The 25304-nt window shown below is 45.4% G+C and overlaps 1 protein-coding gene across 1 annotated transcript; it reads right to left on the bottom strand.

Annotated features, from left to right (window-relative positions):
* Positions 1-5304: 5304 nt before the first annotated feature.
* On the bottom strand, positions 5305-22432 carry LRRC58 (leucine rich repeat containing 58). Its single transcript, XM_032677178.1, has 4 exons — positions 21930-22432; positions 12589-12717; positions 11017-11294; positions 5305-9608 (listed from the first exon to the last, which is right to left on the bottom strand). The coding sequence occupies exons 1-4, from the start codon at positions 22424-22426 to the stop codon at positions 9400-9402; spliced, it is 1113 nt and encodes a 370-aa protein (XP_032533069.1). The 5' UTR covers positions 22427-22432; the 3' UTR covers positions 5305-9399.
* Positions 22433-25304: the final 2872 nt, after the last annotated feature.

The raw sequence follows: 25304 nt of genomic DNA, 5'->3' as shown, positions 1-25304 counted from the left end.
ATCACTGTAGCCAGGAGTGCCAGCATTGATGTCTTCTCATAAAACACCAACTCAGCTTCTTAGTTAAACCCAAGGATGTACTTGGTATCTGGAAAGTAGGCTTGGGAAAATATATTACACTGGCACCTGAAGCAGTAGCAAAGGGTGACTGGAACAGCCTTTGCAAATGCCATTCCAGCCTTTCTTTGCTGGGCAATTACTGTGGACTTCAGGAATTAATGCACTGTATGAACCAAGCCCATGCCCATGCCCACCTCCAGTGGTTGCCTGGATCAAGACTACAACAGTTACAGTTGTCTGGAGAGCCTTTGGAAGGATAAAATGCTTTTCTGCTGGTGACAAACTAGCCATCATCATCTTAAGGATTTGCTGGGTCACGATAGCCATGAATCTCCTCATCATTCCAGATATTACTGGAGGATTCATCTGTTGGTGCATTAACGAATATAAAATACTTATTTATGAGGCATATTTCATATTTCTACTTCCCTATCCATAGTAAAAGCAACATTTGTTACCTTTATATATGATTAAGTATGTTCTGCTCTATCCATAGGTCCTGTGTCACACCACCATTGCTATTTAGTTATGTCAGACCAGAGTCTTATTTTGTCATGTCAAAGTATCATGAGGCTTCATCTTTGTCCCCAAAAATCTGGGGACAACAGTATGATGGTTTAAAAAATATCAGGTGAGACTTACCCTCACTAGACACTTGTGAAATATGGAATGGTATAGTAGGCATATTCCATAAATTTCTTGAAAAGCTACAGCTTGTCTGAAAAAAGAGTGGAGTTCAGAAAATTCCATTAAAGAGGATGTTTCCTTCTCACTCACCTGTTACAGAAGCCACCCTCAGACCCCATGATGAATGACCCAGATCACCCCTTGCATTTTTGCTAGGAGACCACAAATGATGTTGGAAGGTGTTGGAAGGTGTTCCCTCTCAGGACACTCATGGTTCAGAAGCTAGTATTGGGTTTGAGAAATTATCCTGGGGTTGATGTTCTTTCATGATGTGAACCCCCTAAAACTTAGGGAACCGGTAGTGTAACGCAGAAGCGACACTTTTGCCACCCATTTTCAACACGCTTCTCAAAGGCAGTCACCTTGGAGCGGCAGATCCATGACACTGGGAGCAGAATTCCTGTGACAACCTAGAGCAGAAGGAGGCAGCCACTGGCGAACCTCTTTCTCCAAGAGAAATGACCTTTTGGATGCAAAAGCTCAACTGCAGAGTGGCAAAGGCACCTGCCATTTCCTAAGCCTAGGAGGCAACCTCCCATGGGCCTCTCTTGCTTTTGTGTGCACCGCTCAGCCAGGACTGTGCCTTGCCTGGACCACGTAGGGATGGGTGCTGTTAACATCCTCACTAGCAGCCTGGCCAGCTCTTAGGAGAGCTTGTTCTTGGGACGGCCACCCACACCATCAGCAGTAATTACAGTAACACCCCCTCCCCTTGCACATGCACTTTTCCAGGGTGTTGGTGGAAGATAAACCCTGCTAATCCCCTCCTGTGCAAATGGCATTTATGTGCAGCTGGTGCAGGTAAACAAGCACAAGCTCAGGCTCCTCCTTGCCGCAGGAGCACACTGGTCCTGGGAGACGCCCTGCCTTTGCCCTCTTTCCTGTGGGGAATTCACTAGCCACAATGCCCTGCTTGAAGTGGGGAATACAGGAGCAGGAATACACCCCATCAAGGCTTTGCCAGCCACTATTAATGCAGGCCATATTTATAGCAATAAACCAGAGCAGATACCTAAATCATGTAGAGTTTAAATGTAAGATGCCCACAGCCCTCTCTCAAGAGGTGGAGAAGCAAACATGATGCTCCTGGATATATGCTCCACGGCAGTTTTCTTCCTTGGCCCTCAATTGTAGGGACTTCTGAGCACAGGGATGAAAATACCTGTTGCCATGACAAGTGTGGCATATGCCAGCTGTCAACATTCAGTCAAGGAAAGATTTTGCCTCCCAAGGCCATACTTCTCCCCTCCACATGCACACCAAAAATAATTTGCTTTCCTAAAAGCACCATGAAGTGTTTCTAGGCAGGATTCTTGGAGGGCTGTGCCTGGGTCTAGGGAAAAGCCATAGCCAGGCACCACAGTGTGGGCTTTCCCTACAAACCATGGCAAAGGGTCATCTCTGAACAGGTTTTCAAGTGCAAGGCAGCCAGATGGGGTTGCAAGTTGTGAAAGACCAGAGTTTCAGACATTCCTGGACCATTTCAAAACGTGTTTTGACGAGCCCAGTTGCATGGGGTTTTCTGGAAGGCCTTTTATGATTATATCTCTCAGTAGAAGACTCAGGACTGCTTTAAAGAAAGAAAAACAAACAAAAAGATGCCATTTAACTCCAAATACCTGAAGAGAGTAACTAAGGAACCCAACTTTGGAAAACACACTGCAGTGTTTATTTGAAGATAAAAACCACTGCTGCAAACCACTCAGGTCTGATTTAGATTATAAAGGGTGTTTGGTTATATAAATGCAAGGGATGTTTTAAAGTCTTCCAGCAAGTCCCTTTCAGCATTGCTACTCATAACAGAAACAAAGCCCCAGGGGTCAGCCAGTGCTTTCACCAGCCCTTCTGTGACTGCAGGGAGGTTTTATGAGCAGGGGGTTGAGTTCAGGGTCCTTCAACAGAGAGCAGGGGGATACACAGGGAAACAAGGCACTGCCACGAGAGGCCCAGGGGGATCCTCTGCCAAGGAGGTAGGAGACTGGCAGTGATCTGTTTACCTGTTGCAAAGGATGTCCCCTGAAGGACAGACTTATCCCACCCTCCAAAACCTCCCCAGTGCCTTTGAAGCAGAGGGCTATTGTTAAGGGAAATACAAGGTCTCTTACTTCCAGAATCCAGATCTCCATCCGCACTCCTCCCATTCCCATGATATGCCAGTTTGGTGAAGACTTGTTCAGTGCCATCCTGCTCACAAGCAGAACCCATTAAGCCATCTACACCCACCACTTGGCTGTTCCAAGGAACAATGGGGCTGCCCTCCCGAGTTAATAAACATTTACCAGCTTTGGCAAAGCAAGGCTTTGGATGGCAATCACATAACGTTGTCTGGCACAGAGGACACTGTTTGTTCAATACTACGCATGTTTGTTAAAAAATACCTTTTACTGTGGATGCCAGGAACACCAGGAATTACTGAAACACACTTTTCCACAAAGGCATTTTCCTTTCCTATCCGTTTTCAAAGCTCTGGACAACCCCCAAACACAACAATCCTCTGCCTTTCATACCGATCCTTTCACCAGTAGTAAATATTTGTGTCCTTGGAGGTGTAAAGGGTAACATGCCAACCTGCTGGGCTAAGTCTGTGACCCCCTGCCCCCACCCAAACTATCACCCAGATGAAGGGTTTGTTTGCCCTCCCAACTTACCTCATCATTGTTGGTGTCACAGGCAAGGACCCTGTAACACGCTGGTCTGTCACGTTGCCTTACACATGGAGTGACACAGCTTGATGAAATCATTTATTTGCAAACACAATGATCTTCAGAGATGTGTAAATGGCAGCCAGCCTTGTGGGGCCTTGACACTCTGATCAAAGTGTAACATTTAGGATAAATGTACAAATTCCTATTCAGTACTGACCTCAGGTCCTACGTTTTCCACGGAGTCAAGAAAGGGGTTACAGACAGAGCACTTGGACAGTACTGAGAGCAAGCTTTGAGCTACCACCAGTAAGTCCCAGGCCAAGACTAAGAGAAGGGAGTCCTAGGTCTTCCTTGGGTGATCAGTCCTTGAGCTGACACCAGATGAGCTGCACCCTCATCTTGCCACAACTGGAAGCCGGACTTGGGTTCTGCTGTGGACTACCTTCTCCTCATTCCTAAAAAAACTTGTTTGCTGATAAACTTCCTTGGAAAACTCTCCACTTTGCTGACTGGGGAGAAGGGAGACTGCAGCAAGCTGCAGTACAAAACCACAGGCTCTCATCCTCTTACATTAAGTCACCACAGAGCAGGGGCTATTGGAAGGGGAAAAGTCACTCAGACGTGGCAAGCCATATCCACACTGTGACCAAGGGTGCAGATGGCCCTGGCCTTCTTTAATACAGCACTAGGGCTTTCTCCCAAAAACTTTTTTTTAAAGGCTGGCATCTACAAATCATAACCTTAATGCAGAGAGAAAGGTGTGTACATTCAGCTCCTGATCCCCCAAGGCAGCCCATCTGAGTAGGAAACATGTAGATCTTCTTTATGATGACGTACTTTCAGTGCAACATTATGCTCCCCTTTAGATCTGTGCAACTGCATGAGCTTAAAATGTCAATTTGACATTCTGAGCATCTGCTTCAGGCATCTACATAACTCATGTTTCATCTGCACTCTTTTTGGTGCATTAGTGCTAAAAGCAGAGAAGGTGGTCTGAGAGACAAGATTTGTTCCTTGAGATTAGAAGCAGGCCAACTCATGTCAGGAATTAGCACTTCCAGGATTTTGTTTCCCAATATAAGGTAGGTATTAAGAAGGCATAGAAAAGGGTATCCTTAAATTAGTTAAAAAAAGAAGCAAGAATGTTCTCAGCCTGGCTATTGCTGCAAGGTCACTGCATTCCTTGGTGGTTTATTTTATTTGAAATGGAGCTGCTGCATAATTTGAGAAGTTTTTCATTATATATGAAGTTGAACCATCTCTGAAATAGTTCCTGCTGAAGTTAATATCAAGTAATTCTTGTTTCCCACTGTCCTGTTTTCCAATACACTACATTTCTGCAATGACAACTGGTAATTGCACAGCAGGATCCAAAACATTTTGGCAACAGATCACAAAACTCTTCAGGATGTAGGAGGAAACATGGCATTACTCAGGAAATGGAAGCACATTACCCAGTTAACATGATCAGAAAATTAACATTCAAAAAGTCATTTACAGGTTTCAAGGGTTAGCATATTAAGAGAGAAACAATCCAAGAAGTTTAGAACTGTTGTTTCATATTGCTGGACAAGTCCACCATGACACCACCTTCTCTTGTTTGTGTATTTATCTTGTTTATGAGTTCCTTCCACCTTTAAACTGCAGAGCAAATTTCTGCAAAACTACACCAGAAGTAAAGCAGGGTCTGGTTCTGTAACACACACTGGTCTTTCACAAGTGGGTCCCAGAAGCCAAGAGTTTTAGCAGTCCCTTTGGAAGTCTCACCTACTCTTGGTTTTACACAGCACAGGTCAAATCTCATCTCCTCCTCAACCATGTATAGCCCCATTTTAATGAATACAATCCCACAGGGGTTCTGCCTGCAGCAACACCAGAACTGACATGTCGGCAAATAATGGACAGACAACAGTAGAAGTAACATTTTTGGTTTAGTGTTTGCAATTTGTTTTACAGTTTATAATGAAATACTGTTAGAGATATTCTACATTCATATGTTTCAGGCAAAATATAATTTTAAAATCATAAGGCACTTTAAGACTTCCTAAAACAAATGCTCATGATAAAAATTCAACAAGAGGGCTGGATGAGAACCCTTTCTATTCTTAGTGTTCTACCCTCAGGTCAGTAAATGATCAATTCTCTACTCAGGCAGGCAAGTGAAAATAATCAATAGAAAGGTTTCCAAGACAGAGTTACTGCTGTATTAGTGTGCATTCTGAATCAGTCTATTTGAAGTATCTTCAGTTGGGGAAGGAGGGCATGGTGTGAATAAGATGCATTAAAATAGTTCTTTGAACTGGGCAACAAAGATGCATTGCAAGGATTAAGTTTCATTACTTTCATTGGATTAAATTCCTTCCATTCATTATTGCCAACAAGAGTAAGGAACAAAAAGGAGCTGGTTCTCTCCTCCCTCCCCCCTGCTCCCATTATAATTCAACACAAGATTTCAAAGACTTAAAGTGACCAGGACAGAAGCCCATGAAAAACTACATCTGGCCACTTCAGAGTATGTTTAAATATTCATTACTGACTTCCTGAGGTCTCACCTCTTATTAAAGAAAGAGAAACATAAAAGAATTGGCAACTGTCTAAGTTGCTTCCAGTCAAATTGATATTTTGCTTCTTTTTAACATGACCCCACTGTTCACATCAAGTACCTGCATTCAGAAAGGCACCAGCAGCTCCTCTTGGCAGAGGATGGCAGGGCAGAGGATGAATGCAGGCAGGGCCCTGGGCCCCATGGGGAAGGAGGAATGAGCAACTTTGCTTCACACACTTGTGTCTCAGCTTAAGAACAGCTTTGAAAGCTGGACATGCTGGGCTGCTGTAGCAACAAGTGGACTGATACCAAAACACTGTCTGAAGACTTCACTTGGAGATGCAGCTGTAGGAACTGCAATCTGCTGAAAACTGACAGAAAGAGCTACAGTGCTGGCAAAACCACTGCCTGCTTCTCAGGGCCCCAGAGAAGGGAACAGTAGGAACTAGCCCCTACCATCCATCTGCATATTTTCAAGTCGTGAATACCTATGATATTGCCCAACACATTTTTGAGTCTTTTGGGGCTAACAATTGCTGAAAAACTTGACTCCCAGGGGCTCAGTTTGTTAGGCACCACAGCACACACTTGCATCCCTAGTCCTCTCAAATATACCTCTAAAGGAAAAAAGCCCAAATCTAACCAACCAACTAACCAATAATTTGTTTTTCCTCTAAGTCCTTGATTGTTTTAAATTCTGACTTACTTGAATTGCACTTTAAAGCCCAGCAGCAAAAAGAAAACTTGGTAGCTGCGTTCAGGAATATATATAAATTTTCAAGAGACAAGGTATTTTATTGAGTCTAAAAATGCATAGAGATATCGACTGCATAAGCTGTCTTTGACCTGGCTACAGTGAAGAACCTGTGGAAAAAAAATTAACCTAATAAACCATACAAAATTTGGGCAGAAAGGGGATGCCTGTTCAGTTAGGAAAGAAAATGCAGTTAAGGATCGAGCTACATTAGAATCAGCCACCACTGATCTTAATTCACCACACACAGAGGTGCTACTGTGGCAAACAGGAGCTGTGATGAAATCTAAATTTGTGAAATGAAAAAATGCATGACTTCAAGGCAGTTGCTGCTAAAGAGAAGGGAGGTGGTACCTCATGGCCCTGAGCTCAAAAGATCTTGAGATCTCAACTTGTGTGGCTCATTTTCACTGGCAGGAGAGTCAAGCTCTAGACCACTCACTACTGTTATACCAGCAGGCAGTTTAAAACTGTGGCTCTGGAATCAGCTTACTGTCCTTCAGCACTGGTGTGACTACGTTCATGTGGGACAGGAAGAAGCATCTGAAAGACGAGATGAACCAAACAGGCCACTCTCTGATTGCAGTTTAACGAACAGCATGCAGTTGGTTTCTCTCAAAATCTGTAGGTTTTTCTTCCCATGCAAACCTCACAGAATTTGCCAAAGTGACATCCAGTTGCTTGGTATGTATGCCTTATTGTGTCTTAAAAATATACCTTTAAAAATTATTTGGAAAGGCACAGGCACATGCAATTAGTTCCCAGATCTGTGCAGGTGGGGAACCATATGTGCATGTGGGGACCAAGTTGCAATAATTAAGAATGGACAGCTAGATCATTTCTTTCAAATTCCAGTTCTTTACAAAGGAAATTGGGGAAATAAGGAGTGCTGTCAAGGAAATGCAAGGCAAGAAATTCATGCTGCACACGGAGACAGACTGGAACATAAAAAGTTTCACAGACCTTGTTCTTCAGGTCACATGAAAGGAAAAAATGTAGTCTAATTAAAAAAAAAAATCACTAAAGCTAGTTGTAAAGAGTAGAATTATCAAAGTGCTTTAATATATAAAGTGTCAAAGATAATTAAACAGAGCCATTAACACAAAGCTGCCATAAAGATGTTCAAATAGGTACATGTGTTTTCTGAATATAAGAGGGGACCACAGGTTTTTAATTTCCCCTGTAGGGCCAAAGTGGGTTAAGAGAAGTTTTTCTTGTTCATTTCAGCTTCTTAACATGATGTTTTTGCTCTGTTCATGCATTCAAAGGCACAGTTGGATTTGCTCTATCAGAAACTGCATCAAAAGGACTGTTTACCATGAAATATTAATAAAGGGGCAGCTCTCACTGAGCAAAACAAACAACAGCCTCATAAAGTAGATTTATAGATACCTCTCAATTAATAACATTAATTTTATAAGGAATTTCTTGATGCATAAAAATTGCGAGCTGTTTTCTGCAGCTTTCCTTTAAACATAGTTAAGATAACTGAATGTGTTATTTGAACCATCCAACAGACTGCTACAGCTATTAAACAAGAGCAAATGCAAACAAATAAATAAGGAAGACGTTTCAAAACCACCTTGTGCAAGATGCTCAGACAACATGCCTTTGCCTCCCTACTGGCTTTTCCTCTCGTGTTCTGAATGAGGAAAAAAGACATTCTGCACAGCACTTCCCTTGGTACTCCCATTAAGCTCCTTAGTCATATGACCTAAAAGATGGAAAGTAACTCTACCAAGCGCAGCAGAGCTAACTGCAGCAGGGGAAATGTGGCTGTTTATAAAAAAAGACTGTCAATCAAGACCTTTCCTGCAATTCACAGATATAAAAGCAGATCTGCTCCAGGTAAGCTGAGACTCAAAAGTGCGACACAGAGCGCCACATCTGGTCCCTTGCACAGGCACATATGGCCACAAGTCTGAAGTAAAACAGTCTCAGCAGAACAACTTCTCTGTTTTCTGAAGGCATCATAAAGACAGCAACACTCTAGGTATAATGGGAAGAGGCAGGGGGAAGAAAAATAACAAGTACAGTTAGAATGAGACAGTAAGAGCAGCTTATTATAACAAGGGAGAAAAAAGGTGGCTCAGTTCTATGATGGCGATAACGTCTCTAACAGCACAGAGATGCTACACCTCTTGGCAAAGGAAGAGTAACCAGGGCTTGAAATAGTCCCAAACAAAACATTTCAACTTTCATTTTCAGTGGATGGGTGTAAAATCTGTAACTGAAATCAAAGGAGACAGAAAAGAATGAAACTGCTATATAAAACACTGGGGTCCATACATACTCACATGGCATCATTAGCCTGTTTCTGATTTACCACAGTGTTAAAGGATCTGGACAGTCTCCTTTGCTATGCAGGATGACCAAAGTCCAGTGAAGTTTCATGTATTAAAACCCTTCTGAATCCGCCAGTGAGAACAAATCCCCCTCCCCTGCCCGTCTGAAGGAGAGAGGGAGGGAGTCTCCCAGTCAAGAGACATTCCTAACAACCCCAGGCAACCTACAGGCAGTATGCTACCGAGTTAGATCTCCTAAGTAGCACTGCACCAAGCAAGTCTAGGCTTGCTAAGATGTTCTGCCCCTTGCATGGACTTGAGGACAATTTCTCATGAACCCTTCAGGCCAGCGGCTCATGCTTCACTGTTCCATTATTGCTTTTCAGATCTGTTTTCCTTCCCGTCTTCCCCTCTCGCTCCCTGTTATCCCAGAAGGACTTTTTGCATCCTGTGCGCAGCGACGCTGGCCTCATCCTCAGAGTCAGACTCGCTCTGGGAAGTAGAGCTCTGGGAGGCAGAGCTGTAGGGAGAGGAGCACTCTGGGGAGCACAGGTAGTGCATCAGCGGGAGGCGATACTTCCCACAGAAGTCAACGAACTTGATTTGTCTGACGCAGCTGTCAAAGTAGACACCTGTAGGGGCAGAGGGAACAGGAAACACACGTGAGATCCCATGCCAAGAGACCTGTGAACTCTGCAAGGCTGTTGTGGCTGGTGCATACGCCTCAAACTAGGATTTAATTGACACTGCGCTGGACACAGGAGCACAAGGGGTACTGAAGGAAGAGAAGGGACCAGGATACCTCTGGAAATGTAAAATTTCTGTACAACTGTATTTGGTAGGTGATTCAGAACAGCACACTCTTCATATAAAGACACAGGGCAGTTACTTCCAAATAATGTGGCAATTTCTTCTAACCATTAGGGAGAAAACTCAGGCTGGGAATTTGGAAACTTCTTAAATGCCAAATGAATTCACGCACTCTATTTTCAAACTTGTAAAACCTCTTCTACCAGCTAGTAAAAATGCGTTCACAAACAGACCTTCACAGCTCTACTTTTCTTCTGCTTGAGTGAAGTCACCATGCTGAGCTTGGATGCTACTTTCCATGGCAACAGTCTTGCTGTAACACACAATTATGTTCTCTTCCTGTCAAAGCAAGTGATTTTAGACGCTGACATTTTCAGAAGTTTCCAGCAGGGTTTTAAGTCCTAGCTAGTCAGGAGCAAGCTTTTCTCCTGCAGCGCTAGAGCAACGCTGCAGTACTGTGCAAGTTCACAGGGCAAAGTGAAAAAGCACAAAATCAATCCACTGTTATCCAAGCTGTGAAAAACTCTAAAAAAAGAAACTTTTCTTTCCCTCTCAACACAAGTTTCAGCCCTTCTGTCTTTGCTTATGGAGCATGCTTTGATATTGTCCTGTAAGGAGATAAGATAACAGCCTGCATTATAACTGCAGGGTAGATACTAATTAATCATTTTTTTCCTTAATCTTCTAAAGGCTAAATGCACAGATCATTTACTCTGGATAAAGATTAAGCATTGAGCCAAATTAAGCCCAAGCATTCCAGGCTTTTTTATGAAGTCCTTTCCTTCCAAGAACTACATGCTACTAGTCCCAAGCTAGAGCTAAACAAGTTGCTCCTGAAGATTGCTAAGCACTAGAGCCACTCTCCTTTTTTCAATCCAGAAACGATGCTTGCAAAAGTTCTCCTGTCCATTACTTTGAATTATTTTAGGGCAGAAGGACCGGAAACTTCAGACCATAAAACCATAGTGGAATGCTGGGATGAGCTACAAAGACTCTGACAGAAGTGCTGTCTTACATTCCCATGCAAATACAGTAAACCAGCACAACAACTTTGAACACTGTTCCTAAGTGAACAAGGCTGCTCAAAGACAAGTTTGCAGGAAACCTGGAGCCAGAATGTGGATGCAACAACACATCGAACCTGACAGAGCTACTAAAGTCATGGCAAGTCAGAGGGAAAGGAAATCCATCAGGCAAAGGCAGGAAGCAGAGCTGTAAAGGTGAACTTACCCCCGCATTTAGGATTGGGACAGTTGCTGGCCAAGCTCAGATACCGGACAAGAGTCTCCGGGAGATCACTGGGAGCGTAGGGAACATTGCGAGTTTTGATTGTGCGTCCAGCAAGTTCCTGAAGGCTCGGGGGGTTGTAGGTCAGGTCACGGACAAACCGAACCACCAGCGGGTTCCCACGCAAGCTCAGCTCTTCTAGGTGAACCAGGTTAAGGATCTCTCGAGGAAGGTAAGTCAGCAGGTTATTGTGAAGGCTAAGGGAACGCAGGGAATGCAGCCTAAGGGTGGAGATGAAAACCCAGTCGAGATGTGCAAGCAAAATTGTTCCACAACTGCACTATGCAAACCTGATTACTCTCCCCTCTCCCACCTATTTCTTTGGCTTTTCTCCCCTTTATAACATAAATTCATGCTATAAGAGCTGCTGCTAATCCAGCAGTCACAGTGCACTAGAAAACTCGGCTCACCTCCAGAATACCTGTTAAAGAAACAGTCTTAAATATGCTGCTGTCCCTCTCGGTGTTCTCAAAACCCCCCCAAAAAGGTAGCACGGAACAAAAGTGTATAAACTGAGTGCTTTCAGGGGATACAACACTTCCTTGTACCCAGCACATGCATCAAGAGCAGTTCCATGCAATACTCTGAATAAGTCACCTGCTTTCCCTCATGCATTAAAGATGATTGCTGGTAGGCAGCCAGCCCTGGAAAAACCCATGTTTTCATTCCTTGTGGTTGCACCACCTTGTGCTGTGATAGCACCAGATCCCAAAAGCTAAGGAGGGTCAGGCCAGGTTAGCATTGGCACAGGCGACAAGCAGTTTTTTGGCTTTTGGAGAAGGCTTTTTCCTCTCAGGAAGCACAGAGCACTACTTCAGAGCATGGCATCCAGGGATGCTCCCAAACCAGTCCAAGTTATAAGACAACTGGACATTTTCCATCAAGAATAATCCCACTACACCATCAAATTCCAACTCAGAAAATTCCATGTTGCCATTCAATTGCTTTTGGGGTTACAGCTACACCTCTCACCTTCACTTTCCATCTCAGGCTACCCATACAGAGCTGCAGTGTCCTCTTTTCCCCATTACAAACAGATAAAGCAGGAACTTAGCCCTAGAACTGTGCTGTAGGATTTAACAAACACTAAAACATTCTGAGATCCTAGAGTAAGGAATGCCAAGGGAACACATGGGATGGTACAAGACAAAAGCACACACAAAACGTATCAAGCATTCATCACTAAGAAAAAAGTAGCATTCTTACTTCTTACAGTAGCAGTTTCTCTTTTCTGAGTTGCCCAGGTACTTCTTAGGGCCCACTGTACAAATTCATTAATTCACCATGAAGTGTAATCTTGGTGACAGTTTTTTTCCATAACCCTTTGACTGAGTTTTCCATATCATTCATTCATGGTCTGCCTGCACTGCACCATGCCAAAGATCTTGTTCAAGGCTAGTCACATTAACAAACTAAAGGACAAATAGGTCCTCCCAGGTGCTTTTATCCACACACACAGAAGAAAAAGTTCAAAGAGTTAATTACAGCTGGTGGCTGATGACAGTAAATACTCACTGTGCCAGCTGAGGTGGAATGCTCTGGATCTTGTTGTCACACAGAACTAGATACTTTAGACAAGGCAGTTTTGCTAATTCAGGTGGAATTGAAGTAATAAAATTTCCTCCAAGGTACAGAAACTCTAAACTGAAAAAGAGAAGAGAAAAAGTCCATTATTTAATTAAAATAATTTCAAGTTTCCTTTAACACCCAAGTCTTCACATCTCCTGCATTTCATAAATAAAACTTAGAGATGACTACATATGAGATAATTTGCTGAGAGAAAAAAAAAGGCTGAATTGCACATCAAAATTACAACAGAGCTGCTGTTTCACAATAGATAATGTTGAGATTTACCTCCAGACTCCTGCAGTCACCATTACATCTGCAGGTAGGCACCACACAACTGTGTATTCCTACACCAATGCCATGTGCAAAGGTCCTACTCCTACTTCCACGGAAGACCAGCCTGCACACCCAAGGTCTGCAGCACCGACACAGATCCTGCTGCAGCCAGTGGGAGCTCTCAGTTTCAGCAGGATGAAGCAAGAGAGCAGTGTCTCTCCCTGAAAATCCCAGGCCTGCACAAGCACTAGTTGCTCTTTATGGTATCATTTGACTCCTCAGTGACTAACTGGAACCTTTCAGCATTAATCAGAGGCAGCCAGTCCCCCTTTGATACAGTTTGCAGATCAACGACACTACAGCTGCCACAGCACAGAGTGCACCTGAGTCACACAAGTACATGCATGCAATTTCTCAGATTGGTTTCAGGATACTGAAGTCATGAAGCCCAAAGCTACCAAAACCATTAGCTGGACTTAACTGTAGTTCGGGCCTAAATGAAAAAAAAAGAATCATTTCCTAGGATGGGAAATTAGTTCCCTTCTGCTAGGCACTAGTTCCCTTCTGCCAGGTGGAGTAGCCAGTATTTGCTGTGGAAGAAGTAAATCTAAGAAGAAAAATTGGCAAGCACTTCTCTTCAACATAATAGTTTCAAGTCCCCATTTCAAGGATTCAAATAGCTTTCCTTCCCTGTTCTCAGATCTTGTCTGGAAGAGGAGCAAAGGCAGGTTCAGTTTGGGTACTTCTTGCTAATCACAGTCCAGACATGACTTTTTCTCATGCTTGAAAAAAGTGGATCTCACAGTCCTGGTTCAGTATCTCCAGTACACACTCAGGTTAACTACCTAACTACAACATACATTAGCCTTCTCTGATGCACCAAGCATTCCTCACAGGTCAGGGAAAGTAAAGTCATCCAGGCTCCATCAGCCTTTCTTTAAGAACAGGTTATAACCTCCTTGGAATAGGAGACACCTTCATCTCACCCTAGCAACTGGACAGAAATGGATACAACTGGCACATAAACACATGAACAAAGCATCCAAGGGAGATGGTGGTCAACCCAGAGAAGGTCTGAACCCTGCAACTGTGTGCCAGAGCATATGTGGAGAGCCAGAGAAGCTCCTCCCTGAGGCTTCCCCTGGAATGGAGCAGAACAGTACAAAGAGTCTATTTTGCGCAATTCTTGCAGGAAACTTGAACCCCAAAGATCCAATAACAGCATCTGCCTGGGCTACAGAGGCCACTAATGCAGCACCAAGGTCCATCTGCCCAACAGCAAAGAAGAGAAGGACAGACTTCTGCAACACACTAGGAGATGCTCACAGAGCTTAACCTCCCCTGGATTCGCTTACCTTTGTGGAGTATGTCAAAGGCAAGGTAAATAACTTAAATTTGATGAAGTGGTACAAAGCTAAGCCTTAAACTGAATTTGATAATATGAAAGGAAGTAACTACACTCGCTTCAGCTGAGAGACACATTTGGAGGTTACTCTGAACATGCAAGAAAGTACAGAGGGAAAAACCACCACCAATCCCCACTGCTCTAAAGTAGCCTCTCTTCTACACTGACAACCTGTAGGTGGAGTGGGTGTACGAGGAAGGCTGCTGTGCAGAGACCAGGTCAAGGAGAGATTATTTTTAATTAACTTTTTATCCCCTAACAAAGCCCTGAGTTTTAACCCAAAATTCCTCCTTCAACCTCTATTGTTTCCCAAGGTAGATTTAGGCTGCTTGACTCTCATTAGGAACTTAACTCCTGACCATACAATTCTTAGGTATATTTTAACTCCATACCATTGCTGGAGCCCACACCAAAATCTGTTGGACAAGGGAATTCTAGTAATGTGGATTTCAATATTTAAACAAGGTTTGGATGTGTACAAGTTTACACTTTCTACAAAAAGTGAATAATTAACTCTTCATCCTCTGTGTTTCAGGACACCAATGCCTGTAAAGCCACATGGCATAAAAACACTTACTACCAGGGAAGGAGAAGAGGGGTGCAAATTATAGTATAAATGTTTTGTTCAAGGCATAAAATGTGTAAGTTTCAAGAGCAGCTTACTGTACAAACTTAGAATGGATTTGAAGCTGTAAGTAGTTTGTAGGCAGTGTTTTTGCACACTTTGTAAAGCCTGTGTAATGAGAATACTCTGTCATACCAGGTAGAATATAAAGCCCCAACATCAGAATACAAACTGTGTCTAACTAAAAATCCATAAATAAGACAACTCCTTCAGTGGCAACAAAGTGCTTCTTAAAAATCACTTTTTTTTTTACCTATGTTCTGAATCACCTTTTTGAGGTCAGCAGACTAACAACTCACTGGGCCCAGTCTGGTGCAGTAAATTCAGAATTTCCACATCAACTAAAGATACTAAGTAGATGGTCATTTCTTAAAAAAACAGATGGAGAAGGTTTTGAAACTATAAAGAAACTTATTTAAAACATATGAAAGGTATTCTTATAGCTTCCACTGAAACACTGCTCAGTAGGCAAACCAAATCCAGAACTCCAGTCCCTCAAAATACTATTTGCTAGAAAAAAGGATATAGCCTAGTCTTGGCTAAGCAAAGTGAAGAAATTAATAACAGCCACTTCTGCATCCCGTTAAGTGTCAAGAATCCTCTGAGCAAAGCTAATCATGACACGGGAAAGGATTTTCAAGAGACACAACCCTTTTATAAAGAACACTGACCACACCACTGTGGCCAAGGGTTGTTCCCAGCTCAGCTACTTCTGGCCTGATTTTCACATCATACTAAGCCTGTATCTAGAGGCCAAGGTGATGCTGACTCTCCAGCTGTCCTACTTGGGGGAGGGCAGTTTGCTGCTTGGTAAGACAAGCGAAAGCACTGCTGAGCTCTGCCCTCCTCAGACAAGAGCCTGCAGCAAGGCAATCCACAGCATTTACCACTGTTTTTGCAGGACCACAGCAGAGATGGAACTGAGCTTAGTGAATACTTACCTAACTAACCTTTCACACTAAGAACTGGTTCTTCTGGCAATCATTAATCTGCACAGTCACTTTGATCGATCAGCTAAGGTCTTGTGCACTGCTGTGTACACAGAGGGAGAGCTGGAATTTTTTCTGCACTTTCAAAAAGTCAGTCCCAAAACTTCAAAATGCCAGAGAGCAACAAGTCTTAAACGAACATAAGCTCAGTTCCTATTTTTGAAGCTAGAATAAATGATGTACTTCCAACCTGACACAAAGGCTCTGGCTGAATGAGTTTCAAGAGGGCACAAACACTAACAAAATCAACCTCAATAAAAAATGAAAAAAAACCCCAAGAACCATCTGACAGAGTAACTAATGAGGGTTGACACTTTCTCTCCTGCCTTTTAGCAGTGTTTACAAATACACTAATGAAAGGCCAAAGTCCCTTTCAGCCTCATACCCAGCAGCCCCCTGCTCAGCACAGCCAGTACTAATTGCTGCCAAGCAGCAGCCAACCCACCGAGCCCATCATGTGTTGCTCCTTTCTAGCAGGGTATTTCACACCACTGGGCTGTAGTGTGGCAATGAAAATCCTTTTTCATACTAGGAAAGGAGTGGAAAAATGCTCAAACAACTATGAATCAATTCAGGTAATGGCAGCAAAGTTTAACATGTCAAGAGACAGTAGTCTCTTGCTTGAGTATGTCCTTGATGTTTTTAGGTCATCATACACCACAAATCAAATAAAAAAAGCCCCAAAACACTCAGTAAACAAGAAGAGCCCACTCTGAGCACTAGAGGTATTTTTGATGCCTTATCAACTACCACAGCACTCCCATAGTCATGTTTCAAGGGGAGAATGTCTTCTGCCATAGGAGATACTGAAATTTTCAATCCACCCTCTTTGCTCACAGATGCTTCTTTGAATAACATCTAACAGCTGACATCAAAGAGATGCATCTAAGGAGGTAATCTAAAAAAAAAAAAAAAACAAAAAACAAAACTGAAAAAAATAACCAACCAACAATGGTGCCTGAAATAGCTCCAGGTCTTTTTAAGATAAACTTTTTAGCAAGAAATTTCCAGGGCAGTTTTGAGGCTCATGTAAGGGAGGAATTTCAAAGCAGCCCACAATACACTCCTGTTAACCCTGTTCTACAATTTGCTAATTCCTGAGAGAACTGCATAGCCTTTGCTGACACGCAAATTTAAGATCAAACGGTCGTCTGAAAACTATTTGCAAAACGTTTGAAGAGGGGAAGAAGAAGGGAGGCAGCAAGCAGATTTCCTAATGCTGCATCTTTATCAAAGCTCCACTTGCCCTTTTTCCCACACTGTAACAGCTGTTCTTTAAGCGTATGCTTGTCTAACATGCTTAATACTACCCACAAATGAAAGCAAACGCTCTGGTTTTCACTGCATCTAAACCTTTACACAAAACTTGGATAAATCCAGTTAGGCCTTTGAGGTCTTTGATCCCAGCCCTCACAGAACCAGGTTTTATTAGAGGAATACAAGCAAGAAGGAAAGGAACATACGCAGCTCTTCTCCAAGCTCTTTCTGCCTGCTCCTGGTGCTCTACTGCAAGAATGCAACTGAACTTGAAATTCACATCCAGAGATTCAAAGTATCCACTGCATTTCACTAAGCTCTCGAGAACTGTTCACTTTACAGGACACTTGCAGGATATTTCCCTAAGCGTGCACACTCCTTGTATCCTTCAGCCAAAAGCCAAAATTGCATGGTGAATTGCACTGAGCTGTCTTTTACCAGACTTGCCACACAAATTTTGTCCAGAATGGGCACAAGTAGATGTCCATGTTTCTAGCTCACCAGCTATAATACACATTACCCCACAGTGCATCCCCAGCTGGATCAGCATCGGAAGGATATGCAGAAGGATACAGCAGTGGATCTCGACGCAGATCATGGCTCAAGAGCTGCTGAGGGTTGTGAATTGAGTCTGAGAGAGTGACCGACCATAGCATCTCCCACCGAAAACACAGGAAGGTCAGGAGGGAGAACTACAGGAAAGATAACACCTACTAAGCTCATATTTTATCTGGCAGGAAATAGGAAAGCAATGCAAAGAGTGCTGCTCTCACACGTCTGGTGCATTCGCCACTCTAAATTCACAGCAACAGCCAATGCTCAGGTTTTCCACTGTACTGACAGGTATGGCTTCAACATGATTTAAAAAAGCTCTCAGCAGGGGCAACACCTACATGTATCACAGGAGGCTGTTGCCAGTCACCCTAGATGCTTTCAGTGGAATTAGGATGAAAGAGCATTGCATTTTCCTAATGGAAAACATGATACAAAGGCTATTCATCCCTGGTGCCAGCATGCTATGATCAGCATCATCCTGCTGCCATCACCAGAGCAGTCATGACCATACACTTATGGAAGCCACATGAAGGAAGCTTCAAGCATATAGGTGGTCATACTACAACAGCCTAGGAGGCAACTGATAGTCAGGAACACAGCACTCACTTTCCATGCAGGATCTTGCACTGCACACAAAACATCTGTGTGGGAAAGAATGGGGCAGACAACTGAAGCTGGAGGGAGTAAGACATGACAGCAGCAGGACTGGTTTGGTTCTTATCACCAAGTTCATTAACTTGCCAAACCACCAGGAACATACGAGGGAAAGGTTTTTGCACAGAATGCCTGACCCAACCCCAGCTTGCTGTAAAGTGGTAGCTTTACTATCTCCCTATGTATAGGAACACATGGCACATAACTCCCATTCCAGAGCCTTTGCATGTGTAGTCACCAGCATGTTCATTCTCCTTTGGCTGATCAGATCCATCAGTTTTGTATTCTTTCAACTTCACCACATACACAGAGTCCTAACCTGCTACATGTCTGGTCTTTACTAGAACTGATGTGCTACCCCTTCAAAAACTACAACAGTAAACCATGGGGTGCAAAGGCATGAGATTTAGTTATCAAGAATATTTTTTTTAAAAAATCTCATCACAGGTCAGACATTCCCTGGAAACATTCAGAAGTACTTCTAGATCTCTGCAACTCCAGTCTGCTCTATAATCAGTGACTGGAGCAAATGGGGAGCTGCCAGGGTCACAGGAGGAGAACTACTGGCCTGAGGAACTCTGAGTAATAGCAGGAGGAATGTGTCTGGTCAAAGTGCTGCCTGCATTCCTGTGTGGTCTCAGAGACCACAAGATATACAAAAAAATTTTTTTTATGGGAAGTTGCACATGGAAAAAGGCTCAAAGTCTTGGCTTGCCAGCAACAGCAAGATGGACATTTGCAGCCTGAGCTGTGAGTTTAACAGAAGCCACAACACCAGTTCCCACCTCCAAGTTCTAGAGTTCAGAAACTAACAGAAGTCTCCACGTTGCCCTGCCATAACAGCTGGCTCTGCTCTGTCCTTGCTCAGGCTCGTTTTACCCACTTTGACACCATGCACACTCACACTGAGGACACCTCTCTTGTCAGATTGCAGGAACAGGATCTGGCAGCAGTTCTTCTCCAGAACATTTAAAGTATGTTTTTGGCAAGGGTGTAAGGTCACTGGTTATCTGGCTCCCATTGAACAGATTCATGATTCCCTCTAGAGAACATTAAAGTACTGTTTTCTCCCAGCACTGGCAAACAATGCAGCTCCCTTTTGTTACTTCAGCAGTCCCCGATACAGAAGTCACTGATGGCATAGTGGTAAAGAAGCTGACAATCCTGGTGGGGCACGGATTTGCTATCTTGAACTAAAGTTCAATTATATTATGTTGACATGTTAGCAGAAGTTCAATGAGTTAGCAGTGGTGACGTGGGCAGCAGACACAAGCTGGGTCTAGTCTGACTTTTCCACCTGACACATCACTTCGTAACGATAAATGGACAGTTCAATAGCCTTGTCCGAATTTGCCCTCTCAGAACTGTCATTCTGGGGGTTTGAGCATGACCAGCCCAAGAAAAGCTTCAGGACAGGACAAACAGGAGCCCTATCTCAGGGCAGGTCAGAGGAACAAAGCAGAGTAACCATGCAGCAGCAGTCTGACAGTGGAAGCACAGCTCTGAGCCCACTGGGGCACCATGTGCAGTGCTACACACCCTGGTACCTTCCTGGGGACAGCAACATAAGGAAAAGCAGGGCTGAGATTTGCTTTCTTGGGGGGGAAAAAGAAAAGGGAGAGAGAAAAACCACAACCACAGACTGAGACCATGTAAACAGCAGCAGGGAGCCTCTGCCTCAGAGGTGGGTGCAACAGTCAGATCCCAAACACATCCTGGATACTACCAGACATGCTATGGAGACAATGTGCATCATCTCCCTTACACAACTGCCTTCCTCCATTGGCCTCCTCTCCCATGAAGCTGGCGCATCATTTCCTTCTTTATCCCTGAAGCAACTGCTCTTGGATAGAGAAAAAGCTGAGCTTCCACCTCCTTGTGACAGCCCCAACCTAAGGTACATCCCAACTCTGCCAAGAAGGATATGGGCATTCTCTCGTAGCCTCAAAATGCCTCATAGCATCACTCAACCCAGAGAGTTTAGCCCAGAATTGCTCCAGATCCTCAACAAGCATGCTATGCCACCTGGACAAAAGCTGCATACCCAACTGTATTATACTGCAGCAGACAAAACCATTTCCCAACAGAACTGAAGCAGTTCTGGTACCTCTCACCTAGGCCCATGGGAGACATCACTCCACAAAGAACATCCTATGCTTCCATTGGATGCAGCTCTGCCGAGCTGTGAGAGTGAATCCAGCTATTAGAGTCAAGGTTGCTGGAATCTGCATAAGAGAGGCTGCCTCTGACAAGTCCCTTGGCAAAGAGCTGGAGCAAACAAAGTTCAGATCCAGTCTCAGCAAAGGGCCACAGAGAGGCCAGTCTGAGTTTTGAGAATCCAGTAAAACGCACTGAGGTGCCTGTGTGTAACAGTTAAGTCACAGCACAGACTCTTGCCCAGAAGGACAACAGGCTTCAGAAGTACCCAGCCCAGGTCAGTGCAGGCAGCCAATACCCAATGTCACATCTGGCCTGTTCCCACCCCACCAGCATTCCTAACTGCTACGATTCAGCGACAGGTTTTTATATCACCAGCCTATGGTGGCTGGATACAGCCCCAGAGCCAGATGTACCAGTGCAGCTGAGCACAGCCGAGGGCTCCACCCTTTGGGTCTGTCAGATCTACAAAAGTCGATGGGTTGAGAGAACAAAACCCCACCCATGATGGCAAGCCCCTGCCCCCCCATGAGACTGCAGCTGTATCAGCAGAAGGGCCCTATTGTTTGCATGAGCCACAAACACATCTTTATTCTCCTGGGCAGCCCATCGTGCAGCTGTGAGCTGCATGAGCCCAGGAGGTTCATCTCTGTCACTTAGAGATCTGCATCAGAGCAAAGCCACAGAGCCTTCCACATGCCAACACTCACACCAACCATGCTGTCACTGGGAGAACCTCCCCTTCACCAGGGCAGCCCAGGGACCGGGCAGGCCTGAAAGAGTTGCCCAGTTTGCAAGTGCTGAAGGCCCATCATCACCTGAAGAATACAAAGAAAAAACAGGATCAGTCAGGTTGGAAAGGACCACAGTGGGTCATCTAGTCCAACCACCCTGCTCAAGCAGGGTCATCCTAGAGCACATGGCACAGGATTGCATCCAGAGAGTTCTCAAATATCTCTAGTGAAGGAGACTCCACAACCTCTCTGGGTAATCTGTTCCAGTGCTCGATCACCTGCACAGTAATGGCTGAACTTATGTTCAGGAGGAACTTCCTGTGCATCAGTTTCTGCCTGTTGCCTCTTGTCCCAATGCTTGGCACCACCGAGAAGAGCCTGGCTCTGTCATTTTGGCACCTCCCTTCAGATACTTATAGACACTGATGAGGTAAAGAACGTGTTGGAGTTCTGGCAACTCGACCTGCCGAAGGGGAACAGACAAGCTCGCGGCAGCAGTGCTTTGAGGCGCCTGGGGCCGGGCAGGGCTGATCCCCGAGGGGGTGCGTGGTACGGGGAGCGCTGCCCCACTGCGCGGCCGGAAAATCCGGCCGGGTTTGCCGGGGCCGTCCCTGTTCCCGCGGGGGCCCGTCCCTCACCTGCGCAGCTCCTGGATGTCGGGCGGGATGCTGTGGAGCCGGTTGCCGCCGAGGCTGAGGCTGCGCAGCCCGTGGAGCCGCAGCAGCGCGGGCGGCACCTCGGCGAAGCGGTTCCCGCTCAGGTTGAGGACGCGCAGGGAGCGGGCGAGCGGCGCCTGCCCCAGCCCCTTGGGCAGCGACCCGGGCCCGCCCAGCCGGTTGTTCTTGGCCAGCAACGTGTGCAGGCACGGCAGGGACAGCAGCTCCGCGCCCATCTCTGCCAGCCCCGTCCCGCTCACGTCCAGCACCTCCAGCGCCGGGAACCACTGCGACAGCCCGGCGGGCAGCGGGCCCGACAGCCGCCGCGGCGAAAGCACCAGCTGCCGCGCCTCCGCGCTGCGCCGCGCCGACAGTTCGGCCGCCAGCGCCAGCTCCGGCTCCGACTCCAGCTCGGGCTCGGCCGGGCCGCGCCGCGGGAGCTCCAACTCCGGACCGTCCCCGTCCGCCGCCGCCGCCATCCCGCCCGCACTGACCAACAGTCCCGGCGTCACCCGGGGGCTTCCGAGCCTCGCCTCGCCTCGCCCCGCCCCAGACCACCCCGGAACCTGGATAGCCCCGCCAGCCCCGCGCGGCCCTACGGCGTCATGCTCGATCCCGGGCGCGCCGCCCGCCGAGACGACAGCTGCCCCAGCTGGCGGAGGGGAGTGAGCGCTCCTATGCAGGTTGCGGGGCGCCCGTGGGTGGGCGGCAGAGGGAGCGGGATCCCTTCGGCGGCCCCGGAACGAGCGCAGGGGGTCGGTGGGTGCGGAGGAGGGCGGTGGGTGCGGCAGGGCTCCGGCACCGCTGCTCGCCTCCGGGCACCGCCACAGCCCGCGCACGGCGGGCCGGGCCTGCCGGCTGAGGAAGAACCGCTGGGTGCCCGCGGCGGGACTGGAAGTGCCGCCTGCTCCCTGCAAAGTGTTTTACACCAGGCTCGCAGGAGCCAGAACACCAGAGCTCCGAGCCCCTCTAGCTGAAAAATAAAACCCCTAACTTTCCCCTTGCCCCTTTCGTTCACCCCTCAGAGCCCGAAGGAGAGGTACTGCCTGGCCCCGTGTGCCCTGAGGGCTCTCCCCTGTGGCTGGCCCAGCATCCCTGGCCAGCCGGTGTCTTGTCCAAAGGTTGATTCGCTTTTATCCTGCTCATGCAAGGAGAGGTTGGAACTGGTGATCTTTAAGGTCCCTTCCAATCCAAACCATTCTATGATTCTATGAGCTGCTGCTGGCAGAGCACCAAAGGGCCTCCCAGAAGTACCTCAGTGCATGTCCCTGCCTGGGTGTGAAAAGACAGATTTAATCTCCTCTGGACACAAGTTACCAGCAGTGTAATCAGTAATCATAGGAAGAAGCAGCAGCAATGTGTGACGACAATGAGAAGATTCACAGCCCAAGGGAACTTCTGCCCTTAAAAAGTCCAGCCTTAAGAAACAGACTTGCTTCCTTGTGATGCATAAGGGAGCCAAAAAGAAGGGAGTGACAACCTCCCACCTGCTCAAAACACTTCATATCCACAAAAGTCTCTATCATCTTAGACTGGAAGAAACAGAAACAAATCAGTTTGCTTGCACTAGCCAAGAGTTTAAAACAGCATAAGAAGTAGCAACAATGATGAGTTCAAAGGTGTCCAGAACACTGGACGAAACCCATGGTCCACTTGTCCTTGCTTTGTGCTCCTATGAATTCTGGATTTTACCACCACAAATATTTTGATGTGACAGCTCCTGTTCCCAAGAGCAAGAAGTTGTCAGGGCTGTGCCCAGCCTTCAAAAAAGTATGCCACAGCGGGTGGGAATGAACAGGTCACCTTCCATTGGACTTGTTTCATTTGTTTTCCAGTACTCTATGGATTCACAGACGTAAGCCCTGATGTGAACCCAGAGATAGCTGTAGAACAGATACTGTACTGGTATGTTACTTCTTTTCAACATAATTTTTCCCACTCTACAAAGATTGTGCTGTTTCAGCTGGATCAGGATAGTTGTACGAGAGTTTATGTAATCACAAGAGTAAGGTCATCTGGATTTTATTCTTGTCTTCTGTAGTGCTTTAAGCCTAGTTCTCCCAAAGGTGTGTCCTGTGAACTGGTTCCAGAATTGAGTTTTATTATAGATCAGTTTCCTCCCATCTTCAGAACTAAAGTTAATAAATACCTTACAAATGCAGTTCAGAGTTTTGATCAATCACTTAAATAGCCTGTTTCTCAGCTTGAAGCTTAACAGTGCTGGAGAATTGTGAAGTGATTATGTATATGTAGCTACAGTGCAGCAACTTAATACTCAGATGTGCTTAACTCCATAAACAGGTCAGAGGTTTTCCCAGGCCTCTACTAGCAGCGAGCAAAGGAGTTTTTGCTTTTTCTCTCTCCCACCTCAAAATCATTTTGCTTCAGGAAGTATGAATGATGCACAAGGCAAAGTATTTATAGTGCCATCTAGCTAAAATTGTGGCTGACGCTTCCGTTCATTCCTTCTTAAAATCCTGGGAAATTCTGGCAGGAGAAATTAAAGTAATGAGGCAGTCCCACTTCGCAGCTGAGCAGTGAATGGGCAAGATGTGCCATAGAAAAGACTGCAAGCACAGCAGCTGGTACATGCTAGAGGCCATTTGATGTGAAAAGTAACATGGTGAGGCAATGTTTGTGGGTTGTTTTTTTTTTTTTTAAACAGTTTTGGAAGGAGCACACCAAGGGAAAAAAACTAGGGCATCTTTCTCTTCTGTTGGACCAACATTTGCACAGAAGTGCTTACAGTAGTGGCATTACAGTTACGGTGGAGATAGAGGGTAAGACGTTATCCTCCTGTTATAGACCACCATTAAAGGCTATTTCATCATTCAGTTCAGCAAAGGTGACATTAGCCTTTCAGCCCCGTTTTCATAAGGTCATATCAGAAACAGAAAGTCTATTCCAGTATCTTCTGAAAACCCATACAGGGAGGAAGTCTGTATAATATCAAGGAAGCATCTTCCGGTTATTTGCTATCCTTTGACATTCAAAAGCATTCTCTGATGTGTCCTCTGGATCTGCCTTGAGTACCACAACTTAAAGTAGTGTCCCATCCACCACAGCCAGATGGGCACATTCATCTTGGCAGCAGTCTCCACCTGAAGACATTTAGATCTTTCCTTCTTAACTGTCCCTAAGGCTTTTGATCCTTCCTTGCAGGTCACATATTCAAGGCCTTTAGTTATTATTTTTACTTGCTTATGGGTTCTTTCCACCTGATTCCTCAGTATAAGAGAGAGACAGTCATGTTTCACATTTGTCAAGCACACTGAGATCTGTGTATGAACGTGCAGACTATTTTTTTAACGAGGAAAATGAAGTCATGTGGCTTATGAGAAATAAACCAAACACGTA

The sequence above is a fragment of the Chiroxiphia lanceolata genome, chromosome 2 (genome assembly GCF_009829145.1).
Source record: "Chiroxiphia lanceolata isolate bChiLan1 chromosome 2, bChiLan1.pri, whole genome shotgun sequence".
Taxonomy (NCBI): domain Eukaryota; kingdom Metazoa; phylum Chordata; class Aves; order Passeriformes; family Pipridae; genus Chiroxiphia; species Chiroxiphia lanceolata.
This window is presented reverse-complemented; position numbering and strand designations above follow the sequence as displayed.

Excerpts from the sequence above, each read along its gene's own strand:
- LRRC58 (XM_032677178.1), bottom strand. The coding sequence starts at position 22,426 with ATGGCGGCGGCGGCGGACGGGGACGGTCCGGAGTTGGAGCTCCCGCGG. Across the intron at positions 12,718-21,929 it reads GACATCCAGGAGCTGCGCAG|TTTAGAGTTTCTGTACCTTG; the intron begins GTGAGGGACGGG and ends TCTCTTTTTCAG. Across the intron at positions 11,295-12,588 it reads ATTCCACCTCAGCTGGCACA|GCTGCATTCCCTGCGTTCCC; the intron begins GTGAGTATTTAC and ends CTCCACCCTTAG.